The sequence below is a fragment of the Aedes aegypti genome, chromosome 3 (genome assembly GCF_002204515.2).
Source record: "Aedes aegypti strain LVP_AGWG chromosome 3, AaegL5.0 Primary Assembly, whole genome shotgun sequence".
Lineage (NCBI taxonomy): Eukaryota > Metazoa > Arthropoda > Insecta > Diptera > Culicidae > Aedes > Aedes aegypti.
Genome location: NC_035109.1, coordinates 284419926 through 284447659, shown reverse-complemented (window position 1 = coordinate 284447659; position 27734 = coordinate 284419926). Strand labels below are relative to the sequence as shown.

At 37.6% G+C, this 27734-nt stretch overlaps 1 protein-coding gene across 2 annotated transcripts in view; it reads right to left on the bottom strand.

Moving 5' to 3' along the window:
• Positions 1 to 18291: 18291 nt before the first annotated feature.
• LOC5572364 (sialin) overlaps positions 18292 to 27734 on the bottom strand; it is a 42107-nt gene continuing 32664 nt past the window's right edge. For both annotated transcript variants that reach the window (XM_021851421.1, XM_021851423.1), the window contains exons 3-5: positions 18970 to 20091; positions 18669 to 18910; positions 18292 to 18605 (exon numbers count right to left, since the gene is read on the bottom strand). In XM_021851421.1, the coding sequence (XP_021707113.1) occupies positions 18405 to 18605; positions 18669 to 18910; positions 18970 to 20091 (1565 nt within the window). In that variant the 3' untranslated portion in view covers positions 18292 to 18404. The remainder of the gene's footprint in view (positions 18606 to 18668; positions 18911 to 18969; positions 20092 to 27734) is intronic.

Sequence of the window (27734 nt, the reverse complement as noted above, 5' to 3'; positions counted from 1 at the left end):
GGAAGAATAGTTAAAAAGGTTTTGGACGACCTGGCCACATACTGGGTTATTCCGGATTATTGGTTCTTCGGTGCAAGTGGCAAATATGTTGGTGGTTCTGAAGCTTAATTTGCGATGTATCGAATATCAAGATTTTGCCAAACCAGTCCAAAGAAATGTCAAATCGTGTGAAGATTTGTGTCGTGGATTTTGAGTTAAATATTTACTCCGCAGAATAACCTTGACTTCGCAGATGAGTTTCTGTCTAGCCTGGAGCTGGATGAGTCGATATATGAATTTAGAACATCTTATAAACTCTCTAAATAACTCATCCACTCGTTTTTCACTAACTCATTGATTGTCTCATTATCACACATACAGAAAACCTTGCTTTCCATCCAAAACTATAAAATCATATTTCTTCACTTCCCCACACGTGGCTCCGTTTGGCACATGTCACTTGAGCCGTCATTAGGTGCTTTAACATTGTCTTGAGGATATACGGCCTCTACATTCGGTACAATCTATACGTAAGAACGGTCATCTACAGCAGTATGCTTAGCACATCATTGGTCACTACTATCAGTGGGACTGTTATGCGTTATTCACCAAAAACCCTGCATTTCTAGGCATAACAGTCCCACTTTGAATTTTGTAACTAAATTTACTTTGTTTCCATAATACAAACTCTTGACTCTAATGAACACGCTATTCTTTATACTATTGTAAAGATTTTAATTTAATTTACCACGCACCTGGTCAATACGAGGCCTAAATGTGTTAAAATCTTTAAACGCGTTTTTCTCGATTGCATATTTTGGAACATGGGACAATTATGCGTATAACGGCAGTTTACTTTGAACACAATACTTTTCACTTTTTCAGCCATAAAAACGGTGGGCTGCATTTGACGTTTCGTGAGAGGGGAATCCCAACTAACATTTGGTGCAAATGTAAACGTTCTTTAGGCCCTCTTTATACGGCTTTATGCTGAGTAAAGGCGCTGTACATACGAACGAAAGCTTCTATGCGATCCTTTTACCAACAAATCTGGCGAATCTACTCAGCTACTTTTAAGCTGTGTTGGCAGCTCTTATTCATACCGAGCATTGCTCTATCTCGACAGTTATACGACAAGTAGCTGTGTAACATCTTCGGAAGGCGCTTTCTCAATCATTTCGCAACTGTTGAATAATTATTATACAGCTTCGCTGTATTATCGATTAAATATTATTTTCAAGCTGTTTCACAGCTTCCAGAATTCCTATCATAAGTATCTAAATTTAATGTTCCCAACGTTACCTGCCACCGCTTGGTATCGAACTCACGATCTCTGCATCCACAAGTCTCGACGCTGTCCTTGTTGCCACCACAGTCTATATCGAAAGGCAAAGAAAACACATCGTTTTGTTCTACATCGAAAACGGTTCACACAATATTTTATAATGATCGTAAAAGATGTCATAGCCGCGCTTACACCACTTCATCAGGCTGTAAAAGGGTGCGAAACGTCAAACGCAATGTTTACATCCAACAAGCTGAGTAGATGCGCAACAAATTTTTGTTTTACAGCATACTGCTGTATGCCCGCTGTATAACTAACGACAAAGCGCTTCTTAAATATATATTGAACAGCATAACAAATCATATTGTATAGAAGCAGCCGGATTGATGATGGCGAGTTTTATTCCACATCATTAGGTTGCTATCTTTTACGGTGTTGAGTTACAGCTTAGTGAAAGCAGCAAAAGCGATAACTGACGAAATTTATTCAGCAAATATTTGTAGCTGCAAAACGTTTGCGTTACAGCTGTATTAACGCTAATCGTTCTATTTTTGACAGCTTTCATTTTTTGCTGCGTTCGCTGCTTCAATTCAACTGTTATACAGCACAAAGCAAATAATTATGGCTTATAGCGCTAAAATTGTTAGTTGGGATCTGGGCTGCATATGACGTTGATATTTTTCGTCTTCGCGAGTCTCTCTCAGGTTGGAATATTTTCCAACCAGCAAACATCCAACCATCGAGTCATTCCATGTAGCGGACCCCCAACGAGCGAATCCCCATTGTAATATAACAAAATTTCTGTTTAATATATTATAACATATTTGAACCCTTACCCCATTGCTGTTAGTTTTATCAATCCGAACAAGACTTTTATCTTTTTACATTTTCAGTTGTAAACTTGTTTTAGGTTCTAACCATAGCAAAGTTACTACAAATTAAATTTAACCAAATTAAATTTAAACTGTTAAGTTTAAAAGTAAGTAACCAAACATCTAATCCAATTTCTCTCGCCGTTTCCTTACGGTATGTATCCATCTAGTATTCATTGCTTTCTTCTCCATGCTTCCTCTTACTTCGAGCAATGCCGATATGCCGGTAAACAAATTCAAAATATAATTATCACGGTCGATACCTTTCTATGTAAAAATATCGAATAATTTCCGGAGGAACTATGACCTAGGAGACGGACTAAGGAATTCTCGATGGAATTCCCGATAAGAATTTTCGAGGTAGAGTTCGATAGAAAACTACCAGCGGGATTCTTGGAGCAACTAGCAGGGGAATTCCAGATGGAAGTACGGTGGAAATCATGGATGAACTGCGGAAAAATTCCGGGATAAACTCCAGATAAATTTTGGAAGGTACCGTAATTCGGAGTGTAGTTGATCAGTGGGGAGAAGTTGATCATTCATGTACCCACATGTATAAACTGTCAAGAGAGCTATGATTCGATTTCAATTAGCACAATTTCTGTGACGTCGTATTACCTTATGGCTGCTCTTGATGTTCCTAAGTTCGGTTTGACATTCAAGATAATTATACCATGGAAAAACAGATTTTTTATGAAATGTTTGATGAACTGTTGAAGGGTTTTTCTCCAATCAATCGACTATTGACAAGGCTATATAAAGACTCCATTTAAATAAACTGTTTCTTACATTGCAGATATGTTCTGTTAATCCAGTTTTGAATTTGCATTGTGGATAAACAATCATTTTCTGAGTAAAAAATGTATTTTTTGTGCGCTAGTTACTAATTTCAAAGAAAATTGCATACCTTTAGGCGTTTAATGTGGTGCGTTCCGTATTTTCCAACATTAAAATTAAAAATTGACCGATATATCATTGAGTTGTAAGATTTTTGAGACTTGATCCAGATTCAGTGACCCCAAATTTAGTGAATACCATATCTCTTTACTTTAGGAAACTTATTGCAATAATTGATCAACTTCACCCCGGAATTAAAAACTTCACTTTTTGATTTAAAATAAATGTTTTTGTTAATAAGTGAACATTTCGTCGAAATTTCGTTTGTATAATTCGATAGATATCCAACCAGTACATGTTTTAAAAATATTTGGATAATAATACATGCTGTCTACCCGGAGTTACAGAACAGAATCGCTCGAAAGTGATCAACTTCACCCCATTTTACGGTACTTATGATGCATTACCGGTGGAGCTCCTACTTATAGGGTGTCCCAGATAGTATGGGTACGACTTCACCATACTCCTATTGCAAGACCAGTGATGATAAAAATCTGATTTTTACACATTTGATTACTGTACCCATCAAGAGCAGATTACAATTTTCAATGAATAATTCAATTATTAATGTATTGATGACGTAACATTTTTTTGAAGCATCTCTTATCAGTCTTGCACAAATCGCGTTATTTCTGAGCGACTTTATTTTACAATATTTGTTCTGTGTCAGAAAGTGCGTATAATAAAAATTTGAAAAAGATAAATTTATCAGCAACAATATGATAATAGGGTCCTAAAGCCCTGTCCCAATTTTAGTGCCAAACGCTTAAGTTTTGTCCAGAAAAACATGTTTACTCAACTTTTTTATGTTTTTCGTTTGTTTAAGCCAATTTTTTTTTATGTTTTTCTAAGATTTTGTCACACCTCTTGGCTTAAACTCAAATTTTGGGTGTATTTTGTTTTGCGTGTCCCTTCCGAAATGTCAGATAGGAACAACCCCAGTGTTAAAACTAAAAGCCCTGTGGTGTTTTTGTCAGGCCCATGACAACCATATATCGATACACAGTGTTCTTCGTAGCCAGGATGTCCCGGGCGATAAGTGAATATCGCCCACTGTCAGTTGTAAGAAAATAGAGACCATTGTTTTGTTTAATTGTTTGTTATGGTTTGATTATCAATTTTTGATATTGTTAAATCAGCTAATAATGTGCCAAAAAGTTGAAGCACATTCAACATTTCGATGATTTTGGAAGGAGAGCAAACATTAAAAGGCATCCTGCAAGCCTCCAAGCAAGCAATCAGTGATTTGATTGCGACTCTTGCTCGATTATGGGTCATAAACATTGAACAGAACTTCGCATTCTGATTGCACTCTCGATTCAAATTACCCGAAAATGAGTAGACACATGGAGATGTTGACTACGCTAAAAGTCGTCCCGTGCCATGGGCCTGTTTTTTGTCGACTGAGCAAACGTCAAACATGATCAAAAGTGTAGGGTTACCATATTTGCTCTCAACGGAAAGAGTACATTTTTCCAACTCCGTAAAAGAGTATTAAAGAGTACACTTCAGTCTATAGGGGTCGTCCATTAATTACGTAAGGGCTTATGGGGGAGGGGGGGTTTGAGATTTCTTACGCACCATACAATTTATTTTTGATTTTCATACAAAAAATCTTACCATGGGGGGAGGGGGGGGGGTTCAAAAATCCCAAAAATTGTCTTACGTAATTAATGGATCGCCCCATACTGAATATTAAAAACGCACTTTTTACTTGTGTCACTGTCTTAATTTTGTTGTATTGAGTATTGACCTATTTTGTTTTTTTTCTAATTCTCAAAATCGTCAGCCACTTTTCCCACATTTTAATCACAGTTAAATTTTTCAGAGAGCTTTTACTGAATTGGACATTGACTCTGAGAGAATAGATAAAATACAATATTTTATAATAACGTGGATAGCACAAAAAGTCGTTCGACATTTTGGAACAATGGTGGCTGTCACACAAGGTTTTTTTCACCAGAAAAAATGTCTTTGATTTAAGACACGTTAAACGTTTTGAAAAAGCTTGACTGATTTAATAGTTCACTTTTGTATTTTCGAAACAATACTATATTTTACTGTTGAACTCTTTCATTTCCAAAACACCGTTTCAATAAAAAGTGCTCGAAAAAAATTGGCCTAATTATTCAAAATCAGCTGATTATTTATTAGTTAGGTCACTTATTACTGTATTAAATAAAATAAATTATCGTATAAGTACTTTCAATTAATCATGGGGAAGATGTTAACATCCCAAGTAACATGATTAACTGAATACCAGTTTTTTTCAAGTTAATGAAGACTGAATTTAGAACTATACCATTTAATTCCACTAGAGTTAGTATCCTTTAGTGGAATTAAATGGTATAGTACTAAATTCGGTTTTCTATGTACTTATAGCTATTCTACTGAACAGCTCGAAGATTTATTATCAGTTTATTGAACTGAAACATGCTTGAGAGTGATTTGTTCAACTTGTTAAAGAACCACAGGGCAGCAGCGTACAGTAACGTTGGTGAGTTCCGTATCACCCGCAGCTGTCCGATTGACGGTTGACGGTGGAAGGCGTAGACGAAGAAATGTTGACGTTAGATGGGGAAAAGATAAGGCAAAATTGCAAAGTAATGCTGAAGCTTGAGTGAGTGAGTGAAAGGCAAACTCGTTTTGATCACCAAAAAATTGTGAATTAATAATTGATTGAATACTACTTATTTGCTTACCGGGTAAATTTATTATCCTACTTAATTACTACAAGCTTACTTATCTAATATTTGAATCTTAATAGCATCCTAATCCTAATAGTACGGCAACGTTTCAAGAGAACTACGTGAAGTGATTGTAACCTTGAACTAGAACGTAAGTCATGCAAACATATTGAATTGTAGAAAGTAGTGGATAAATGATAGTTTATTGTTAGGTTGTACTTACATTATATCCGATTCATGCGAATCGGTGAAGAGTTTCGGAAGACAAGAGACAAGAAGTACACGAAAATGTAAGTAGCAAAATATGTAAAATCGAACCTGAACATAAATCTTAATACAATTACAGCTCTGAAGCTGCTGTTGCTGCTATCGAGACGTGTAGCGATTTTCTTTACTCTATCCGAAACACAACTCATATTTAACAAAAATGTTTGTTGGGCTGGTTACTTCAATGTGTCATTGAATTTGTTCGGAAATCCTCCGTTATATCTGGAAAAGAGTACACCTAAGCCCATTTAGCAAAAAAGAATAGTACACACAATTTTAAGGCAAAAAAGAGTACATGTACTCTAAAAAGAGTACGTCTGGTAACCAACCCTACAAAAGTGTCAAGGTTCATTCATGGAGCCATTTTTTGAAATTAAAGTTTAAATATGATATAGCCGTTATTTGAGCGGGAAAAAATGCTGAAGTAGTTGCAGTAACATGCTCTTTCGTATTATGAAACAAAACAAGATTTCATTGATCATTTTAGGACCCTATTGATCAGACTATCACTTATTCAAATTGAAATTTTAAACTTCAGCATGTAAAATTTGTATTTGAATTAAAAATACAGTTCCATCCGTGGTCGATTTAAGAATGGTCAAAAAACAAATCCGTTTATATAATTTCGTAAAAACATTATAAATAAATAAAAAAAGATTGCCTATCCAAGAGAATAGGGATTAAACTTTCATGAATCTGAAATATATTATTTTTACTACTATTTTGAATACCTGAAGAGTTATAACTTCGTGATGTAGTCTTATGCGGAGAAAAAAAATACGAGATTTAAGAATTTACCAATTTTTTTAAGTGTTCTCTAACAAAGCCAAATACAATTTCAAACAAAAAATTATAAAAACATCCTTGATACATTGTACTTGAAATCACCACAAAAGATTTTAACAAAAACATATTTTACTAGTTATTTTTGAACACACAAACAAAATGTAGAGTCTGTGCTGACCAGCTAAGAATTGATTTTCTATCATCAAAATTTTTAGTGTAAACAATTATTAAATCAAACAAATTTAACGAAGATGCTGGTTGAAATAGCCTATAGAAAAATACAAAAATATAAAATATTTGATATTTTTCAAAAGTATTGTGATTTTCATCATCAAAGTCGAGCCCATACTTTCTGGGACACCCTATATTCCCGAATTGTATAAAATTCCAGTCGGAATCCTGAACAAAACCCCAGTGGGTATTGCTACTAGAATTCCTCTGAAGAGTTTCTGAAGAAAATGTCCGGAGGAGCTCTTGGGGATATCTTCGGAAAAATCCAGAAATCTCCGGAAGAATTCATGGACGAAATCCCCGGAGGAATTGCTATTGGAATTCCCCTGAGGAATTCCTGGCGAAAATCTCCAGAGAAGTGCTTGAGGATTTCCCCGGAGGAATCTTTGAAATCTGCAGAGTAATTCTTGGAAGAAATCTTCGGAGAAATTCCTGGTGTAAATCTCCAGCGAAATTCCTGGACGAAAACTCCGGATGAATTCTCGGAAAACATCCCTGAAGGCAGTGATGCATTTCAAACTGAACGCGAGCCAAAAGTGAACTGAACGCGTTCTAATTTTGAACGAGAACCTAGTAGACATTGAACTCTCGTGCAAAATTCTGCACCTGCTCACCTGCTTCAAAATGCACATTGAAGTTAAAAACCCAAAAATAACTACCGGGTACTTCCTTTGATTTGACCACATTTAATCTGAACACTTTTTAATCTGTACCCCGCTAATTTGCACATCGTTCAGATCAAAAATGGTTCAAACGTCACTTAGTCCATGGAACGGAGTAAAGTGAAATGGAACGCAGAATCAATCAAAACAGTGAAAGAGGTAATCAGATATACGTTTCTAGGGTGACTAGATGTTCAAATTAAAAATAAACCCCGATGGTTTGCATGAAGTACCGTTCAAATAAGCGGGGGTGCACTGTATACCAGATCATAATGAATTCCTGTCATTGAATCCATTGAGAACCACTGTTCTAGTCGCTTGCGTTGTTGTTTTTGTTGCTCCGATCATTTCCCGTATTTTCACCTGCTACCGCCACCGCAATTCATATTTCACCGAAAATCGAGTTCCAAGTACGACGACTCATCACCAGCATCTGCAATTCCCACTATATCTGGTCAGGTAGGATCGTGATTTCAAGTTAAAATCCGAGCAGGCTTGAGAGTGGAAGTAGTTTACCTCCTCCGCCATTGCCGCCACAAAAACTTTCCCACCTCGCCGCTCTCCACCTGTACCCGTTGCTGTTAACATATCGCTCGCTGAATCAATCACATCGTCCTACTCGTTCGCACCGCTGCATCCGTTCCGCATAACCAAACCAAAACAAACCGCAATTGCCAATCTGTAAAATCCCCCAGAGCATGTAATATACTGCCGTGTACTGCCCTGTGTCATCATTTCAACAATCCGAAACCCACCAGCATAGATTCATCCTCAGGAACCATCCCATTTCATCATTGGACCATCTTTCGCCACCAATCCGTGCGCCATCAGAGTAAGTCGAGTGGAATTGTTTTTGTATCGTTGCTGCTCCATTGTTGCTGTCTCGCTACCGTTCTGCTGTCACTGTCACCGCTGACAAATCGCCGTTTGCTGTCTTCCAACTATTCGCTGCGCCATCTAGTTTTTGAGCATCGTAACTCTTTCCGATATTAGGGTGACTCAAATTCTTTGCCGCAAAAAATGCTTTCAGTTTGTGAGCAGTGTGCAAATGAATTTACCGGCACGCCAGTGAAATGCATGGGTTTCTGCTCAAGCCTTTTCTGTAAGAAATGCTCTGGAATGACGGATGAAACCCAGCGCTTGATCGACACAAATAATCATCTCGTCTGGATGTGTTTTGCTTGCTGCAACATTTTGTCGAAATCACGTTTCCATAAATCCGTTGCATCCGTAAATGCGGCCAATGAAAAAATCATCGATGCGCTGAAAACGGAAATAAAAGACAGCATTCTTCAAGATATTCGTACTGAAATCCGCGATAACTTCAAAACCTTGGTTGAAGCGGTACCCTCTACACCTCTCGCAATCCAACCGCCACCGTTTCGTCCATCTTCAAGAAGCAAGAGGCAACGCGACACCGATGTGGATGACGATAGTACTAATGGGCGCCCATCGAAGCAGCCGTGTGCAACTGGCACGCGCTACTCAGAGGTTGGTTCCCTGGCAATTAATTCCACGAGTGCAGCACCAGAGTTTTGGTTGTATTTGTCTGGTATTCAACCCGACGTCGAAGAGGATCAGGTACGTCACATGGTGCAGGAGAGCCTAGCGACGAACGACCTGAAAGTAGTGAAGCTGATTCCAAAGAATAGAGATCTTCGAACGTTATCGTTTGTCTCTTTCAAAGTTGGAGTCTCTGCTGATTTGAGGGAAAAGGCAATGTCTGCTGATACCTGGCCCAGAGGAATTCGTTTTCGTGAGTTTGAAGATCATAGCCTAACACGCCAGGGTTTTTGGAGACCAACAGCTGTTCCCGTGATTACGGTTCCACAAACGATCATCATACCAGACCCCCAGCAACCGAGCATGGGTTAATGCTGAATTCCGATACCGAACCACCACGTACGTCGTCTGTCCTGTCCTCCTTTCTTGTGTATTACCAAAATGTGCGTGGTCTAAGAACAAAGACGAGCGATCTGTTTGTACAATTAAGTGACTGCGATTATGAGGTTCTGGCTTTTACGGAAACTTGGTTGCATCCAGGTATTGCCAATTCAGAGCTGTCCTCTGCATACAATTTGTATCGGTGTGATCGGAACGCCTCGACAAGCAATCTTCAACGAGGGGGTGGCGTCATGATAGCTGTTAAGAAGCACCATCGATGCGAAATAGTTTCATTCGGTCAGGGGTTCGGCCTTGAGCAAGTTGCAGTACGTATTAAGCTTCCATCAAAATCGGTCTATGTTTGCTGTATCTACATTAGTCCTAACTCCGATTCGTCAATCTATGACCAACATGCTTCCTGCATTCGAGAGGTTTGCGAGAAAGCATCGATCAACGACACCATAGTTTTGTTGGGCGACTACAATCTACCGCATCTCATTTGGAGTTATGATGACGAAATCAACGCGTATCTACCGACAAATGCATCTTCTGAATCAGAGATTACGTTGACGGAATCAGTGCTTTCAGTCGGACTCTTTCAAGTGCTGAACGTCCTCAATCAGAACGGTCGTTTACTCGATTTGGCGTTTGTAAATGATGCTCATAGTGTGGAAGTATTGGAGCCGCCTACTCCTCTGTTAAAAGTTGACCAGCACCACAAGCCGATCCTCCTAAATTTTCACCTACCGTTGAAAAATGACGATACGGATTATTACGACATCCGACTCGATTTTCGTCATTATGACGTCAGTGCTGTCTGTAGGAGTATAACCGCCATCAACTGGAATGTAACTCTGAATGAAAACTCTGTGGACGACGCAGTCATCGAGTTTTACAATCTAATCTACGACATCATCCGTGAACATGTGCCTCGCAAAAACAACCAAGCAGCTCGCAGCTTCAATCAACCGTGGTGGAACGACGATCTTCGACACTTTCGAAATAGGCTACGCAAAATCCGTAAAAGGTATTTTAAACATAGATCCGAAGAGAACTGGATTACACTTCAGTCAATGGAACGGGAGTATTCATCCATGCGTCGTACAGCTTTCCGTGAGTATATATCTGGCTTGGAACACAAAGCGAAAAGCGATCCTTCGTCATTTTGGAAGTTTGTGAAAAATCAACGCAAACCAAATAGTGTGACTCGTGAGATATCTTTCCAGAATGAGCATGCTAGTTCCGCAACAGACTCAGCCAATCTTTTAGCCGCATTTTTCAAAAGTGTTTTTAACGAAAATTCGACTCAAGTTACTCACGAGGTGCTCGATGGTGTTTTGTCGTATGATTTGCGTATGCCACCCATGGAGGTAACTGTAGACGAAGTTTACCAGCGTTTATCTGACTTGGATACCACTAAAGGTCCAGGTCCCGATGAAATTCCACCGCTGTTTATTAAGCAGTGCGCCGAATCGCTTGCCCTACCCTTATCAATTCTCTTTAATCGATCGCTGACGAATCGCGTTTTTCCTGCTTTATGGAAAGAAGCGTCTATTACTCCAATTCACAAATCGGGCAACCTAACGAATGCTGAAAATTACCGTGGTATTTCAATACTGAGCTGTTTTTCCAAGATTCTCGAATGCTTCTTCCATGAGGCCTTGTATCGAGCCGTTTTGCCAGTCATTCCGGAGGTACAGCACGGTTTTGTCAAAAACAGATCTACAACGACGAATCTTATGACGTTCGTAACCAGTGTTAGAACCAAAATGGAAAAAAATCGTCAAGTCGATGCCGTATATATCGATTTTGCAAAGGCTTTCGATAGAGTACCTCACGGATTACTTATTGCAAAGCTACAAAAAATGGGCCTCCCCGAGTGGGCAACATCTTGGTTACACTCATATTTGACTGCACGCTGGGCTTTCGTCAAAATTGATGGTATTAAGTCATCCCGTTTCAGGATACCTTCGGGTGTTCCTCAGGGAAGTAATCTGGGACCGCTGCTTTTCATTTTGTTCACTGCCGATCTGTGTGGTCTAATCCAATCAGAACAATTGTTTTTCGCCGATGACCTGAAAATCTTCCGAGCGATACTATCCCGTATTGACTGTTGTATTATACAACGAGATTTGGATACGATCGTGAAGTGGTGCCACGCCAACGGAATGGAAGTAAATGCAGACAAATGTAAATGTATTTCATTTTCACGCTCACGTTCCCCGATGCAACAAAATTACGAAATGGCATCTCAAACACTTGAACGTGTCAGTTCTATTAAGGATCTTGGAGTGATTGTCGATAGCAGGATGAACTTTAATGAGCATATTGCTACTACTACGTCGAAAGCGTTTGCATTACTAGGATTCGTACGAAGGATCACAAAATCGTTTCGGGATGTTTATGCGATGAAATCGATCTACTGTGCAGTAGTTCGCAGTGTGTTGGAGTACGCCGTACAAGTCTGGGCACCGTATCATCAAGTTCAAGCTGACAGAATCGAACGGGTGCAGCGATCTTTTTTGCGTTATGTTTTGCGTCGATTACCGTGGAATGATCCCATCAGATTACCTCCCTACGATCACCGTTGCAGGCTAATAGGATTGGACACGTTAGCGTCGAGAAGAGTTATGGCACAACGAATCTTCTGCTTCGACTTACTGACAGGAAACATCGACTGCGCAAATCTTCTTCGACATATGAATTTCCATGCTCCGGTTCGTCGTCTACGACAAAATACTTTATTTTATCTACCAACGCATCGTACGCTTTACGGTCATAATAATCCTCTCCATAGCTGCTGTAGATATTTTAATGAAGTGCATGACAAGTTCGATTTTAATATAACAAAGACGACATTTAAAAGTAGGATAAGATAATTAATTTAAGCTACAGTCTGTGCAACCACTGAGTTGAAGGCAAAGAAGAATAAATAAATAAATAAATAAATAAATAAATTACAAATGTATGGAACCTTTTAATGTTTTTTAACATATATGCAAAACTTTCGCATTGAAATAGGTCGTGTGCCTGCCATGACGACAGTTTTCATTTCGCGTTCAATTTTCAGTTCGCACGGGTTCAAATTTTTGAACTGCTCAATGTTCAAGCCTACTTGATCTCTCGTTCAAAAATTTGAACTGGAACGCAAACTGAACGCGTTCAAATGCAACACTGCCTGAAGGAATTTCTTACATTAATCCCGGAGAAATCTCCGGAGGAAATTCCCGAAAAAATTTCTGGACAAAATCTACAGAGAAATTCTTGGAGAGAATCCTCAAAGGTTTTCTGGGGGAAATCCCTGGAGGAGTTCTTGTAAAAAATCTCCGGAGGAATTCCTGGAGGAAATTTTCTAATGAATTCCCGAAGGTGTTCTTGGGGGGAAAACCCCGAAGAAATTCATGGAAAAATCCTCAGAGGAAATATTGGATGAAATCTTCAGAGAAAATGCTATTCTAAATCCTCTGAGGAGCTCTAGGGGGATATCCCGAAGGAATACCTGGAGAAGATCTCCTGAGGAAGTCTCTGGGGAAAATCCCCGGAGGAAATCTCCGGATAAATCTTCTGAAAAAATCTCCGAAGCAGATAATCTTTGAAGCAATTTGTTAATAAATCCCCAGAGAAATTGCTTTTGGAAATCCCCTGTAGAATTCCCGGATTAAATCCCCGGAGCAGTTCTTGGTGGAAATTTCCTAATCTTGTATAATATCCGTAGGAATTTCAGCAAAAAAAAAAATCCCAGGAGAAAATCCTGGTGCAAATCTCCGGAGAAATTCCTTGAGGAAATGTCCGGATAAATGCTCTTAGAAAATCCCCTAAGAAGTTCCTGGAGAAAATGACTTAAAGAATTTCATAATGAAATCCCCAAAGAAGAACTTAAAAAAATCCTGGAGGAGCTCTGGAGGAATTACACGAGGAACTCTGGAGGAATTACCGGAGAACGTCTAGAGTAATTCACAGAGAAAGTCTTGAGATTTTTTGGGGAACTTTGGAGGATATCCCGGAGGAAATGTAGAGAATTTCTCGAAATAACGCCAGGAATGTTCGTAGTGGAACTCCGGAGGATTTCCGAAGAACTACTATAGAAACTTTGAAGAATTCCTGTAGAAATTCCGAAAAAAATTCAGGAGAAAATGAAAAGGAAATCCGAAGGGATTTCCATCGGGAAAAAAAATCCCGGATGAAATCTGAAGGAAACTTCAAAGAATGTTAATGAAGAATTTCGAAGAAATTCCATGAGGAACTCTGAAGAAATATTTGGAGGGCCTCCAAAGGAATTCCTATAGGGGCTCCGAAGAAATTGCTGGAGGAACTGAGGAATAATTTTAGAAAATTTCCAGAAAATTGCTAAAGGAACTACGGAGGAAATACCGGAGGAGCTTTGGAGAATATCCTAGAGGATCTACAAAGGAATTCCTGAAAGAGCTTAGAGATTTGTGGAAGAAATCCGAGGAATTTCTGAAGCAACAGTGCACTATGGGCCAGAAATCAGTTTTGGGCGGAAAGATGCATTTTGAAACATTAGACGGAAACGGTCTTCTACAAAGTTGTTTGTATTAGTTAAGTCGTTTGCTTGGTGTTATTGAAAATTTGGGTGGACCACATTTTCATTGAAATTGTGTAACTAACTTTCTTTTTTTGTAGAAATTATATTATACATACCGTAAAACGGGGTAACTTTGATAGTTTTTTCGGAGAAAACTTGAATATTTATGCATGCTGTTTCAAAGAATTATATTTCATATTTTTAAAACAAGTACTGGTATCCTAACTATCGTTTACAGTTGATAGATTGCCAAAAGATTTATTCTGAATGGATATATCATTTTTCAAATAATCGAAGGTCGGTTTTCTGTTTTGGGGTAACTTTGATAATGGAGTATAAATCTAACAAAATTGAATGCATTACGCAACATTTATAGGGCGTTGCATACCTCTAGGCGTTTAACGCTATATGGAAATTTCTGATTTAGATTACAAAAAAGGCCCCAATTTGTGAAAATGCTTTTCGTTAAGAGATTTGAGACCGTATTCAGGTTCTATGATAACTAGGCTGTCAAAGATAAGTGGCCAACTATTCAAAACTACATCAAATAGTGATCGTAGAACCGATTGTTTGTGGGCGTTTCAAACATGCTAAAATCTTATAAATTTTTAATATTTGCATATAAGTCCTTAAATGTACTTGATTCCAACGAAAATAGCTTTGACACAAATTGTCATACTATAAGTCTTAATTTTTGCATTCGTTTTGCTTAATTGATTAACTGGAACTTTGTTATTTCGTTTAGTATGTTGTGGATCTCGTACTATCAAAGTTACCCGCATTATCAAAGTTACCCCGTTTTACGGTACTTCAGTAAAGTTGTAGAATGTAGACCATTCAATTTCAAACAACTTTGCCCAAAAAAAGTTTTTTGTACCTCTTGGATTGACCGAGCTCTTTTCCTACAGTGACATAGGGTGGTCCGAACAAAACTGGTTTTCTGGCTCTAGCGTTTTCAATTCAAATATCTCATCAAAGTAGTCTATGAAATAATTTTAAAGCTTCGAAAAATGCGTAATTTGATGAGTGAAAAAACTCGCTATCTCCTTCCGTTTGGGAGTTATGGTTGTTTTTCTCACAAAAACATGCCTACTTTGATTGTGAATATCTCTGATTGGGGCAAACAGAAAAAATGTCTTTTGACGACATTCAAAAGACAACATAAAATTGTATATTATATCAAAAAAAACAGATGTGTTAATTCTGTAACTTTTATAAAATGCCTTGAAAAATAAATGATTTTTATCATAAAAACATTAATAGTTTTAAGTCCTAATACAAACAATTATGTAGAATACCGTTTCCGTCTAATGTTTCATTTTAAAGCTCCAAATGCATTTTTCCGCGTAAAATTGATTCCTGAACCACTGTGAAGTGTAAGAATTTCTTGATAATCCATGGAAAAAAACTCCCCACTATAAAGCATTGCACGGATAAAAATCTGATTCTAACACCATGAATTACAAGTCATGAAATTCAGAAATTGGTTAGGTTGTGATATCAGGACGACAAATCATGGTTTCTGGAGTCATAATCATGATTCTTCATAAACGTAACATCCAGAGCGTCAACACAAAGCGGTGCACATTGCTTCAAGTCATTCGCTTCGATCACCCATCATTCATCACAATAGATTGATACTGTGGAAAAATACCTGGCTCTCAATCTGATGGTTCTTGGTTCGAATCTTGTTCTTGCAAATTTTGTTTTATTTTTGTTTTCATTTCATTGGGTTGACTGAAAGAATTATAAATAGATCCGAAACGGATGCGCGAATCATGATTTTCGAGCATACGATGCATGATTTCGAGCACTCAGCTGCAACTTGTGTCGCGTTACCGCACTCTGACTCATGATATCGTGAGTCCCAATCATGGTGTATTTTCATAAGATGAAAACACACTGGAATCATGATATCCGGGTGCATAATCATGATTTTGCCCAGACAACCAAAATGTACGTATAACAAAATCACCTTTTGCGTTATGCGATGCTTATATGTACAACCTTTCCGTATAAGATGTCGTCAAAAGGCCTTATGCGTACAAAAGTGCAGGCGATATATGTGCATATTTTATATGATGAAAGTTGACATGCAATGCGAGTATATAGATTTTATTGCGAACTAATCTGTAATCTTATGCGACTTAATTTGTGATAGAAAAGTTGATTTGACAGCTGCTACGGATTGCTTCGTACGTACTTTGAATGTGTATTCGAAAAGAAACAAAATGCACAGATGAACTCGGAAAATAGCGTTTTATGCGGAGAAACCCGCCACTCAAACGATTTCCGACACTGTTTTGTGCGGGTGTGATGTTATTTGTACAAGTAAACGAGTTTTCACGTTAATTCTTATGCGACTTCTGGTTGTCAGGGTGGATACTGGTTTCTACCCGTGTGTATTTCTATCCATGACATCCACTGTACAGCACAGTGTGGTCAAAAGTATAATATTAAACTTGTCAAATCTAGAATGTTTCTAGTCATAAATACTACAACTCTGGTTAAATAAACAGAATATATTTTCTTGTGTAGTGATGTTAACTCTATTATGGAAGAGTTAACAGATTAAGATAGTCGGTTGGAAATCGTTGGTGCAGTTCATTATTTTACCACGGATTTAGTAGTTTCTAGAATAAAATTTATTTCAGTGTATCGACAACCGTGCGGTAAGCGTTCACACTTGACAATTGCCAGATCCTTGGTTCGATTCAGGCCTGCTGCAAGTTTATACGTATACAGGCCAGCCTGTCCAGCTTACGTTTGAAATTGGATGGCTTATGCGCCACTCCGAAAGGAGACCACCCACCAGAGATTGCGTTGCCCGGTTTGAGACCTTCTTGGGGAAGGGTCACTTTATTAGTGAGTAAGCTGACTGGCTGACACAAATAGTCCGTCGTACTTCACGAGAGGACACGACAACTCTAGAAAAGCCTACAAATAAACTCCGTCAATAAACGACTAAGGATAAGTTATAAAGGCGGAGTTATTCCTTACAGGTTAGTCCAAAAAGTTCACCAGTTCCAATCCGCAGAAAACCCAAGAATGGATTCAGTAGTTTCTACAATAAAATTCATTTTAGTGTATCGATAGCCGTGCGGTAAGCGTTCGCGCTTGACAATCGCCAGATCCTTGGTTCGATTCAGCCCTGCTGCAAGTTTTTAACCATGATATAGTAATTTTTATCGTTTAAATGGTGCCATGGTAGTAGAATTGAATGCACAAAATATTTGAAATAAATGCGAATTTAGTCTGCACAAATTAAGTGGCGTTGTTTATTTAATTTAATCCTCTGATACAGTATTTTTAACCGAAACGCTGTTCTCAGTGTATAAATAGATTTTTGACGTGTAATAATATGTTCCCTAGCATATTAATTATTAATTATATATCAGCATTATGGGCAGGAATATTTCATAAATCATAACTTTCCGTTTTGTCCCAATCTCAACCCCTAGATCCATTGTCACCCTCATTGGCGGTATCAGCGGTATTTCACTTGATTGAAACCTTCAAGTGATATTTACACTGAAAACGTGCATTTTAGAGTACCCAGACAACCAAAATGTACGTATGACGAAATCACCTGGAGGCTTTGTATGTGCAACATTTCACTTATAAGATGTCGCGAAAAGGTCTTCTACGTACAAAAGTGGAGGCGATATGCGTGCATATATTATGTGATGAATAATAACATACAATGCGAGTATAGAAATATCCTACCGAACTAACCTGTGATCTTATGCGACTTAACTTATGATAAAAAATGTTGATTTGACAGCTGCTACGGATTGATTCGACTTACTTTGTACGAGTGTACGGGACGAAACAAAATGTACAAATGAACTCAGAAAAGAAGTGTTTTATGCGAGGAAACTCAACAATCTGACGAGTTTATCCACGGTCTTTTGCGGGTTTGATGTAATTAGTATGAATAAACGAGTTGTAACGTGAACTTTCATGCAATTCCAGGTTGTCTGGGTAATATACGGTCGAAGGTATGGAACCGCAACAAAGCCGCGAAATGTTGGTTTAAGGTTCCCTCAAATCAAAAATCGCGTTGATTTGGGGGAGCCTTTAAGCGCCGTGAAATTTTAAAAATTTTACCGGGAGTTTCCATTGTCCCTATTTATAAGTTAATTAAATGAATGATCAAATGAAGAAGGGAAACTTTAGACAGTGAAACAAGACGATAAGTTTTACTTTATTTATTTTATGTTAAAATATAAATTCGAAAACAGTATATGGAGAATACTGATTTATGTAAATATCCATTTAATGGACACCTAATTATATTAAAAATCATCATCTTTTTATAATGCTGCACTCGCCATTGTAAGTGACATTATTATCCACTTTATCACTTTCAGTTGTTGGCTCCGATTTCTGCTTCACATCATTCCAGCTTTGAACTTTTCCCGAACCAAAAGCTATGAAGATCAGTCCCGAAACCACGTACATGGCGGCACTAATGAGAAACACGTTCTTCCACTGCTCCATGGTGTTCTGGAAAGAAGAATATGGATGAGCTTTGTAATTAAAAAAGTCATGACTATGATGATACTTTACCATATCAGAGGTGAAATGCGCCACAAGCATGGGCGCAATGAATCCGGCCGTAGTGCCGAGGAAGTTCATTACTCCGTACAGAGTCGCTACAAAGTTCGGTGCGAGATCTTGCGCGTTGACGAGATTCGTTATGGTTGAGGCACCGTTGACGCCTAGACAAGCCACGATAAGCGATACGCACACCAACGGGTCTTGCCCGATGTACGGAAGTGCTATCAGGATGGCTCCAGGAATGAGATGAGCTGGAGAGGTGGAAGTTTGATTAGAATTTGAATTAGCATTTTTCGATATGGAATCTTACAGAACAAGCAGAATGATTTCCTTACGGCGGTTGTACTCATGAAGTCCTTCTGTCGAATCAGATCGCCGATGTAGCCGAAGAAGAAACCGGAGAACATACGAGCAAGGTATGGTAAACTGGATAGAAATCCAGCGTTAGACAAGTTGAAGCCAAGCACTTCGTTCATGAATTTCGGGGCTTGCGTTATGAAGAAGTTCATACCCCAAAAGTTTCCATAGTGTAACAGAAGAAGCGACAGATATGGTAACGATGTGAACGCTTTGCCTAGCGGTGGCCACGACTTCGACTTGGATACCGTGCCTCCGAAGGAATCATTAATGATTTGCTTCTCCTCCGCAGTTATCGTCCTGTGCTGTGCTGGCGAATCTTCAATTAAGCAAACCCAAAGGACTGCGATCAGTAAAACAAAAAGTGCCGATACGTAAAAGGAAGCCGGCCATCCAAACTGTTCGGTAATTATACCGGCGATTGGCCAGGTGATCACTGTTCCGAAGGTACTTCCGCCGGAGATGCATGCTATCACTTTGCCCCTTTCGTTTGGAGGAATCCACCTAGATATGAGATTGTGCAGACAAGGATACACGAAGCCAGCGAGCAGTCCTATCACAGCTCTTGACCCAATCACAGTCCACGCTCCCAACTCAGCCAAAAGTGGCGTAACTGCAGTCGTGAGAGCACACGCCACAAACGATACCGTTATCAGCAGTTTCGGTCCAAAGCGCTCTGCTAGCAGTCCAGCTGGTAGCGAAGTGAGCAAATACCCGTAGAAATACGCCCCAAGAATGTTTCCTTGAGTTTTCTGATCCCATCGGTATCGCGGTCCAAAGTTTTGAAGATCTGGATCTTTATCGACTTCTGTCGAGTCGCTCGTAAATGAGGTTTCGTTTGCTGCATCTGTCGAGTCTTTCGTGTCTGGCAACAGAACGGTAACACTGCTCGGGGTTGGAAGCCTTGCCGCTTGACTGACTGATGAAGACGCATTTGGGTTTGTCGCCTGTCTGGCCGTTGCCGTTGGCTGAACCATTGCCAGTATATTGATGGACATGTTGACACGCAACATGAATGATGTTAGACACGCAATGAAGATCATCACGGCCACGATGAACCGCTTCGGGAGGGCTCCTGTAAATGACAAAGGAAATTCGATCAGGCTTCATTCAACTAGGTATTACACGTTAATTGCAATATTAGTGGGACATTATTTCTACAAAGGTCTTGCCTTGTGGATTCAGTTAAAATTATTGTTGATTACACTTCAAATTGTACCGTCCAAAAAAGTTTGTCGTGCTCTTTAATTTCTAATTACAGCTAAATAATATGTTAACTCAGTTTTTTTATGGAGATATATCATTTATGTGAACAAAAAGGTAAAAAAAGTACTTGTTTTAGAGCAAGATTATATAAACAATGTTGTTACCGGTACGTTGACAAATAGTTTGTTCAAAAATTCTACGGGACTGTTATCATCGTTTTATCAGCGCCGTCTAAAAAAAAATATCTCTTTCGCTTTGATGTCTACATTTACACGACGATGTATGTATCAAATATACATCTCATACATCCGAAAAAGGTTTGGACTGCGAAATGATGATACCATGTGCTTTGGGGTACCGTAATCCGGGGTAACATTCATCAGTTTTTGAGATATTTCTTAAATTTTTGATTTGAAAATCCAAATGTCGCAAGTTATGTATTTTTAAAACAAGTACTGGTACCTAGTGCTCGTGTCTATATACTATATTTTTTACTTCCAAAAGATATAAGTATGTTTAAATAAATGTTTAAAGTGATTTTTTGATTTAGGTGATATGGGGTAACATTGATCACCCATGTAAACAACGTACGGTTATATTGAAAATGTCGTCACTTACTTAAATCATGGCCCCTGAAGCCGAATATGAAAACCAAAATCTTACAAGTCATTTACTTTTTTAGTTACCGTAAAACGGGGTAATTTTGATAATGCGGGTAACTTTGATAGTACGTAACCCACCACATACTAAACGAAATATCATAATTTCTGTTAATCAGTTAAGCAAAACGAATGCAAAACTAATGAATATTAGTATGACACTTCATGTAAGAGCGGTTTTCATTTGAATCAAGAACATTTTAGGCTTTTTATACGAATTTAAAAAAATTACACAATTTTAGCATTTTTGAAACGCTTACAAACAATCTGTTCTACGATCACTATTTGATGCAGTTTTGAATAGTTGGCCACTTATCTTCGACAGCCGTACTATCATAGAACTTGAATACGGTCCCAAATCTCTTAGCGAAAAGCATTTTCACAAACTGGGACCATTTTTGTAATCTAAGTCAGGAATTTCCATATAACGTAAAATGCCTAGAGGTATGCAATGCCCTACAAATGTTCGTTATTCATTCAATTTTGTTCGAATCATACTCCATTATCAAAGTTACCCCAAAACAGAAAACCAACTTTTGATTATATGAAAAATTATATATCCATTCAAAATAAATCTCTTGCCAATTTATCTACTGTAATCGATAGTTAGGATGCCAGTACTTGTTTTAAAAATATAAATTGTAAATCAATGAAACAGCTTGCAAAAATATTCAAGTTTTCTTCGAAAAAACTATCAAAGTTACCCCGTTTTACGGTATTTCAAAAATAAAAACACCTCGAACAGCGGAATACGCCTAAAGGTAGGCAATTTCCTAAGGAAATTCTACATTTTTAACAGTAATTCGTTAATGTTGCCTAATTGAACATTCTTATGAATGTTTTAACAACGGAATCGTTTTTGACGATGCCATTTTCAGTAAGAATCACATTTTCCTTGCTCATATCGCTTGCACAACTTATGTGAGACATGAATCTTCGATAGTGTCATCCTTAACCAATAAACTCGTTGTTTCAAAAAGTTGTTAAATTTACGCATGAAATAAATGCAATTTGCGAAAACATCTTAATTTTCATTAGCTCATGAATATAAGAAGGAGATGCGAAATTCATGCTTTGGAAATATTTCATCAATAAATGATGATATGAACGTTTTACTAGATTGGTCATTCCGATCAATGTTACCCCGCTGATCAATGATACCCCGGATTACGGTAATCGAGTTCAGTTCGCCTCAGAGCGTCGGGGTCCGCAGCTTGTAGGTTGGAGCGCCCATCTAACGAATAGAGAGTCGTTGGTTCAATCCTCACCGTAGCACGTGGTTTATTTTTGCAGTTTCAATTTGTACATTTGACCCCCATGTACTCGTCGTGTACATGTTAACTTCAAAGCCTTCCAACTATTGGCGTAGGACCAGGTCCAATCCAATATTTTGTACAACAATAGGTTTTCCACTCGCTTGTCTTACACAGTATTAGTGTGGCTGACGTTCAGTGAATCGCGCAACAACCAAATGATTGATTGTCTGGTTGTCGGTCGATTGGTTAACGACAGAACCAGCTTGTTGTTGTGTGCGATAAGCGCAATTTTTCGATATCTTCGTTGCAAAAAAATATCGTGGTACAAAAAAAAACATCAATATTCTGGAAATTCGGCCCGGAAATGAATGACTTTCCTTATAAGAGTTCATTAAAGAAGTCCATACATTAACTACAACTCGGATAATGTCCGACAAAACTATTTGGTAAAATAGGCAAAATAACTAATGGAATTCAGATAGCGTGAATTTTTGACAAAAAAAAATGGCCTAGTAGATCATAACAGAACATTTCAGGTATCTTCAAGCTGGCAAAATTTCTTCAGATGAATAGCAGAAATTTAACTTGAGAGTGAGAAAGTCCAACAAAATCAACAATAGTTTTTTATTCCTGCAACAAATAGGGTAGATGTACCAATAGTGGAGGTACTAAGCACGATTGAACTTCATTTAACCGCCTAAATTCAAGAAGTGAAATTAATGTACATTTTAATGTTGTAACGGGAAGTAACGACCATTGACTTGATGAGAAAAATAATTTCATCGCAGTAATCCACGGTATTGCAGCGAAAAATAATACCTCCACTATTGGTACGCTGTTCCTTTAGTTGCGGTATATTTTTAATTTGTGTTCCTATAGTTGCAGTATCCGTGGTTTCCTTATGGGATCCTCCACTATAGGAATATTTTACCGCAACTATTGGCACAAGTAAGAAAAGCTGTAGCAATTTTAAAGATATTTCATCAGTTTTTAAGCAATTTGAACGCTTTTTTCAACTCTTCCGTGTATCAACAAGCCAATACGTCGATTGGCAGTGTCGGTTCTGTGGCTAATATAATAAAATCAGTGAAAACGGCACTACCGCAACTATAGGAACACCCACAACTAAGAGAACACTTACCCTACTTTCTTCGATTTTGTTAACAAATTTGTTTTTGAAGCCACCCTTGGATATTCTTCGAAGAATTTCAGTACACATAACTATATTTTTCAAGGAATATAAGAGGGTAGCATCAGACCCTTTGTTAAAAATCTTCTGAAAATTAGTCAAATAATAGTGTGAGGTTTACTAGAAATTCCGCTGTGAATTCCTTCAAATAGTTTTCCCAAAAGTTTCATCACAATATCATTTGACAAAGTTCATCGGACTATTGATCACAAATATTTCCAAAATACATCACAAACTGCGTCAGTTTTCTGATTTTTGGACATACTGCTTCTAATCCCCAGATTATACAACCCGAGGAGGAAGAAATAACTCGCAATAACATATAAATACCATATATTGGTATCATATCAAAATTTAGTATTGTTCAGTAGTCATTGAGGTATTGATGGTATTACAATGGTATTGGATGAATTGTTTAAAAAAAATAAAATACTCCATTGAGGTATTCGACAGCTATTGAGAACTGCTTGAGGTATTGAACTACTATTGAAAAATTTCCCTTTTATATAAAAATCAATCACGTATTATTTAGGTATTACAATGCCTGATTTTATTATCATTTTGGTATTAGTAGAACATGCATGAGATATTATTTGAGGTATTTTACCTCTTATGCAGGGCTCATTCATACCTCATTCACGTTGTTAGTATTGGAAATTATCTGGTGTGGAATACCTCAGTTTGGTATTCAGTAGCACTTTTCTTCTGCTCGGGAAGAAATGTCCACGAAAAGGTTTTTTTTTATGTTTCTTGCTTTCGAGGAAATTTTTGGAAAGCCTTCAGAAATATTTTTATTTTCTAAATTAGTAATTTCAATTAGTGGAATGACGCTTTCTCGGGGAATTTCATACACATTTTTTTTCTATCTTTATTAACGAGATTTTTAAGCCTGGGCTAGCTCATCTCGGGACCAACCGCTTTACTTTTCTTCCGAAAGAAGTCGTCACTATAACTTTTTTCGTCATAGGTGACTATCTCGGGGATGGGATTCGATCCCAGGTCCTCGGCGTGTGGTCTAACCCCTACACCTGTCCCCTACATACAAAAATCTTTTCATTCAACCTAAAAAAGGGCAATTTTAGGAGTTTTGAAAAATTTTAGAAATGTATGATTGTTTCCTGATTATTGAAGTTACATCAGGAATTCCCCAACAAATTTTCAAAGTGATGTAAAATTTTCCTCCGACACCTAAATTCGATAAAATCTTACACTACGAATTTTTCCATGAAACGTGTTTGGTATTGTTCTTAGAGAGAATACCTCCAATATTTCCGCGATACATTTCTGCAGTTCTGTCGCATAAACCAAAAATACCTACCAAAAAAGTTTCTTTGGAATTTCTGCAAGTAGGAAAAAAATCGCCAAAGTATCATGGAACATCGGAGCATGCAAAACATTTTCTAAGATGTTAGATACAAATACTTTCAGTAAAAATATCATCCGTTTTAATCCCAACCATGGTTCATTTCAAAAGACGAAGATTTTTTATACTAACTCCTACGAGTATCACTTAAGCTTTTTTGTGAGGCAAACCGTCAATAATTTCGTAAAAAAAATTCAGAAACTTAACGGTGAAATAATGAATTTTCCGCTAGGAACTTAGTATGTCTTTTTCTGAATTCAATTTAAGCTGAAAACATCCAACGAATTTCTCTGGAAGTTCTTTCCTGTGTTTGGATGTGTTACTCTAAAAAAAAAATGATATAAATTAGATTTGGATGTGGAGTGATTCGTAGAGTAATTCTTAAAAAATCCTGGAGAAATTTTTGAATCAAAAATGTAGAGTAGATAGATTTCTAGATATTATTTATGAAAGAGTTCAGGCAAAAAATATGGAGTGATTTCTATAACCTGAAAGAATACCTGATGAAATTGATGGAGACATTTTTTTAGATGTTCAAGAATTAATTGCAAAATTCTTCAATAAATCTATTGAAAAATATCTTTAAAAATCCCAAGGAGAATAGCTAGTGCTGTCAAAAGAATAAATAAATTATGAAAATACTTGGATAAATCTCTGGGGAATTTTATCAGAAGAATTCTAATACGACATCCTAGAAGAAACAATAATATAATTTTCAAATGAAATCCCTGAACAAATTTGCCGGTTTGAATTCGAATATTGAGAGAAACACCCCATTCAATGTTTCCTTGCAATAAGTCCTGGATAAATTTTGCTGAGAAATTTTCAACCCATCCTTGAAGAATTTACGATAAATTTTCTGAAAGATTTGTTAAAGGAAATTAAAGTGAATCCTTTGAGAAATCGTGATCGTTGCGACCGACATTGCTTCTGTAAAACAATAATTCGCTGGCCCCCCTAGGCCCCCTAGCCCCTCCAGAAAAAAATCCTAGCTACGCCAATTCTTACAACACCCGGAATATTATTTTGATTTATAGGTAGTCATCCTCTCATAGTGAAAGTGAGTTTACTGTATATTTTCCGAGTCGAAAGTTATAAAATAAATCATGCATGTTTTGAAATGATTCGATCTCTTTATTTTTCAATCAATGTATTATTAATTTGCACCTTATCACAAACATAGAGAATACCACATCGTGAAGTGTTCAACGATAAGGCTCTACCATAACAAAACCATTGGGTATGCACCAGAAACGTAAAGCGCTCAAGCTAAATTTCTCTTTTTTACTAAAGTAATTTTGAAAGCCGATCCAGTATGAGCAAAATGTCACATTTACTTGCGGAATAATTAGCGGCACATTTTTCCGTATACGGAAAAGTGACAGCTCCATTTGATTTGTACGGTAGGCGTTACCGACGTTACGAAATCAGCTTTACCTTCCAGCAGCGTACAGCTCAAGTAATTTCGGTAGCGGAATCATTCCTTGACCGATTCTCGTCCTATCCTTTCGCACAGTACTAATGATCAGCGTACTGAAGTTATCACAAATACTAATTTAATACTTCAATCGCACCCTAATACCACACATCCATGGCATAAACAGTAAACAAGGTAGGACCTTTACTAATGTAAACATCAAATTTGATTGTAATCATATGACGTCGTATCTATCGTAGCAGCTTCCGGACCACTAGATCATTTTTTTTTTAAATTTGTTCGAGGTGGATAGCAATCACGTCTTCAAGTATTTGTCAGTGTTTAAATTATATCACCTCTTTAATATTTTACACCGTGCATACATCGGGATTATATGAACCTAAGGTGCCGTCCATAAACTACTAGGGGAAGGGGAGAGTTGGCTCAAGCGTACCGGCTCATTCTAAATATTTAATTTACGCTGTCCAAATAACAATTACAAAGCTTACTGATCTTAGATATTATTTATTGAGGTTTTATTACTTGCATTCAATTCAGCTAAACAATCTTTTCAGTAAAAACCACTCAAAAAAGTTTTTTTTGTTAAACCTATAAGTGCTTCTGTTAATACTCACTTACCGGCCAACTTTGTCATAACAAATTTTGCTTCAAAGTAGCTGTGTAGTGTTCATTAAAACCGATTATTAAATCCTCATCATGCAAGACAATTATAAAACTCTTAAGACGATGCCAATTCATGTTGAAGTATTGTTAAATATCAACTATCTGATTTATGTTATTGGAATGCAGTCAGCTTATGGTTACCAATATCAGTATGTCGATAATTAAAGTCATGTGAATAAAAGAACGGTACTTATGAGCTTATAAGGACAAGAACAAGAAAAAAAATAGCAAATATCCCTTTCGTATAATTATCTGACTACCGCGTGTGAACTTCCCGTTCTAGTGGGACAACTATGCTGTACAGAATAGCTTAGCTACACGACATAAAGGGTTAATTTTTCAGGCACTTTTGTCTCATACCATTTACTGCATTTGCACAACTGATTAACCTTTAGTAGGTAGACTTTTCGCCACCCAGAAAAGAAGAAGAAGGCGATTTCGAGTGTTTTTTGCATAGCGTCTAAATTGTCGATTTTAATGATACACACCAAAAAACATTTAAGATCAAAGGCCGGTTTGCTACTGACAAGAAAAGGAATCGCCTATCTCGATGCGTGGAAAATTTCTTCCAAGAGATGGTCAAGAAAATCACTTTTTTATGATTGCAGTATGCAGTTGAGAAGAAATGTCACTTCAAAGTTGTAGGATTGTAGGAAATTTCTAGACCCTTTCAGTCAAGGAATTTCTTTACTTTTCTTGAGCGAAACAGCATACTTAGCTTAACATGTTACGTGAGAAATGGCTCATCACCTAGCAGTGAGATAGAAAAAATCCTAACATTGAGATAAACATGTAGTGCCTTCGATAATGTTGTAGAATGGATCATTGAATGTAGTTTTTGTCGATGCTCACCGCATCAAAACAAAGGCGCCACTGTATATGGGATTTAACATTGTGACAGCATTGCTGTTCTGTCAAACACACAAGACTACGGTGGCGCTATC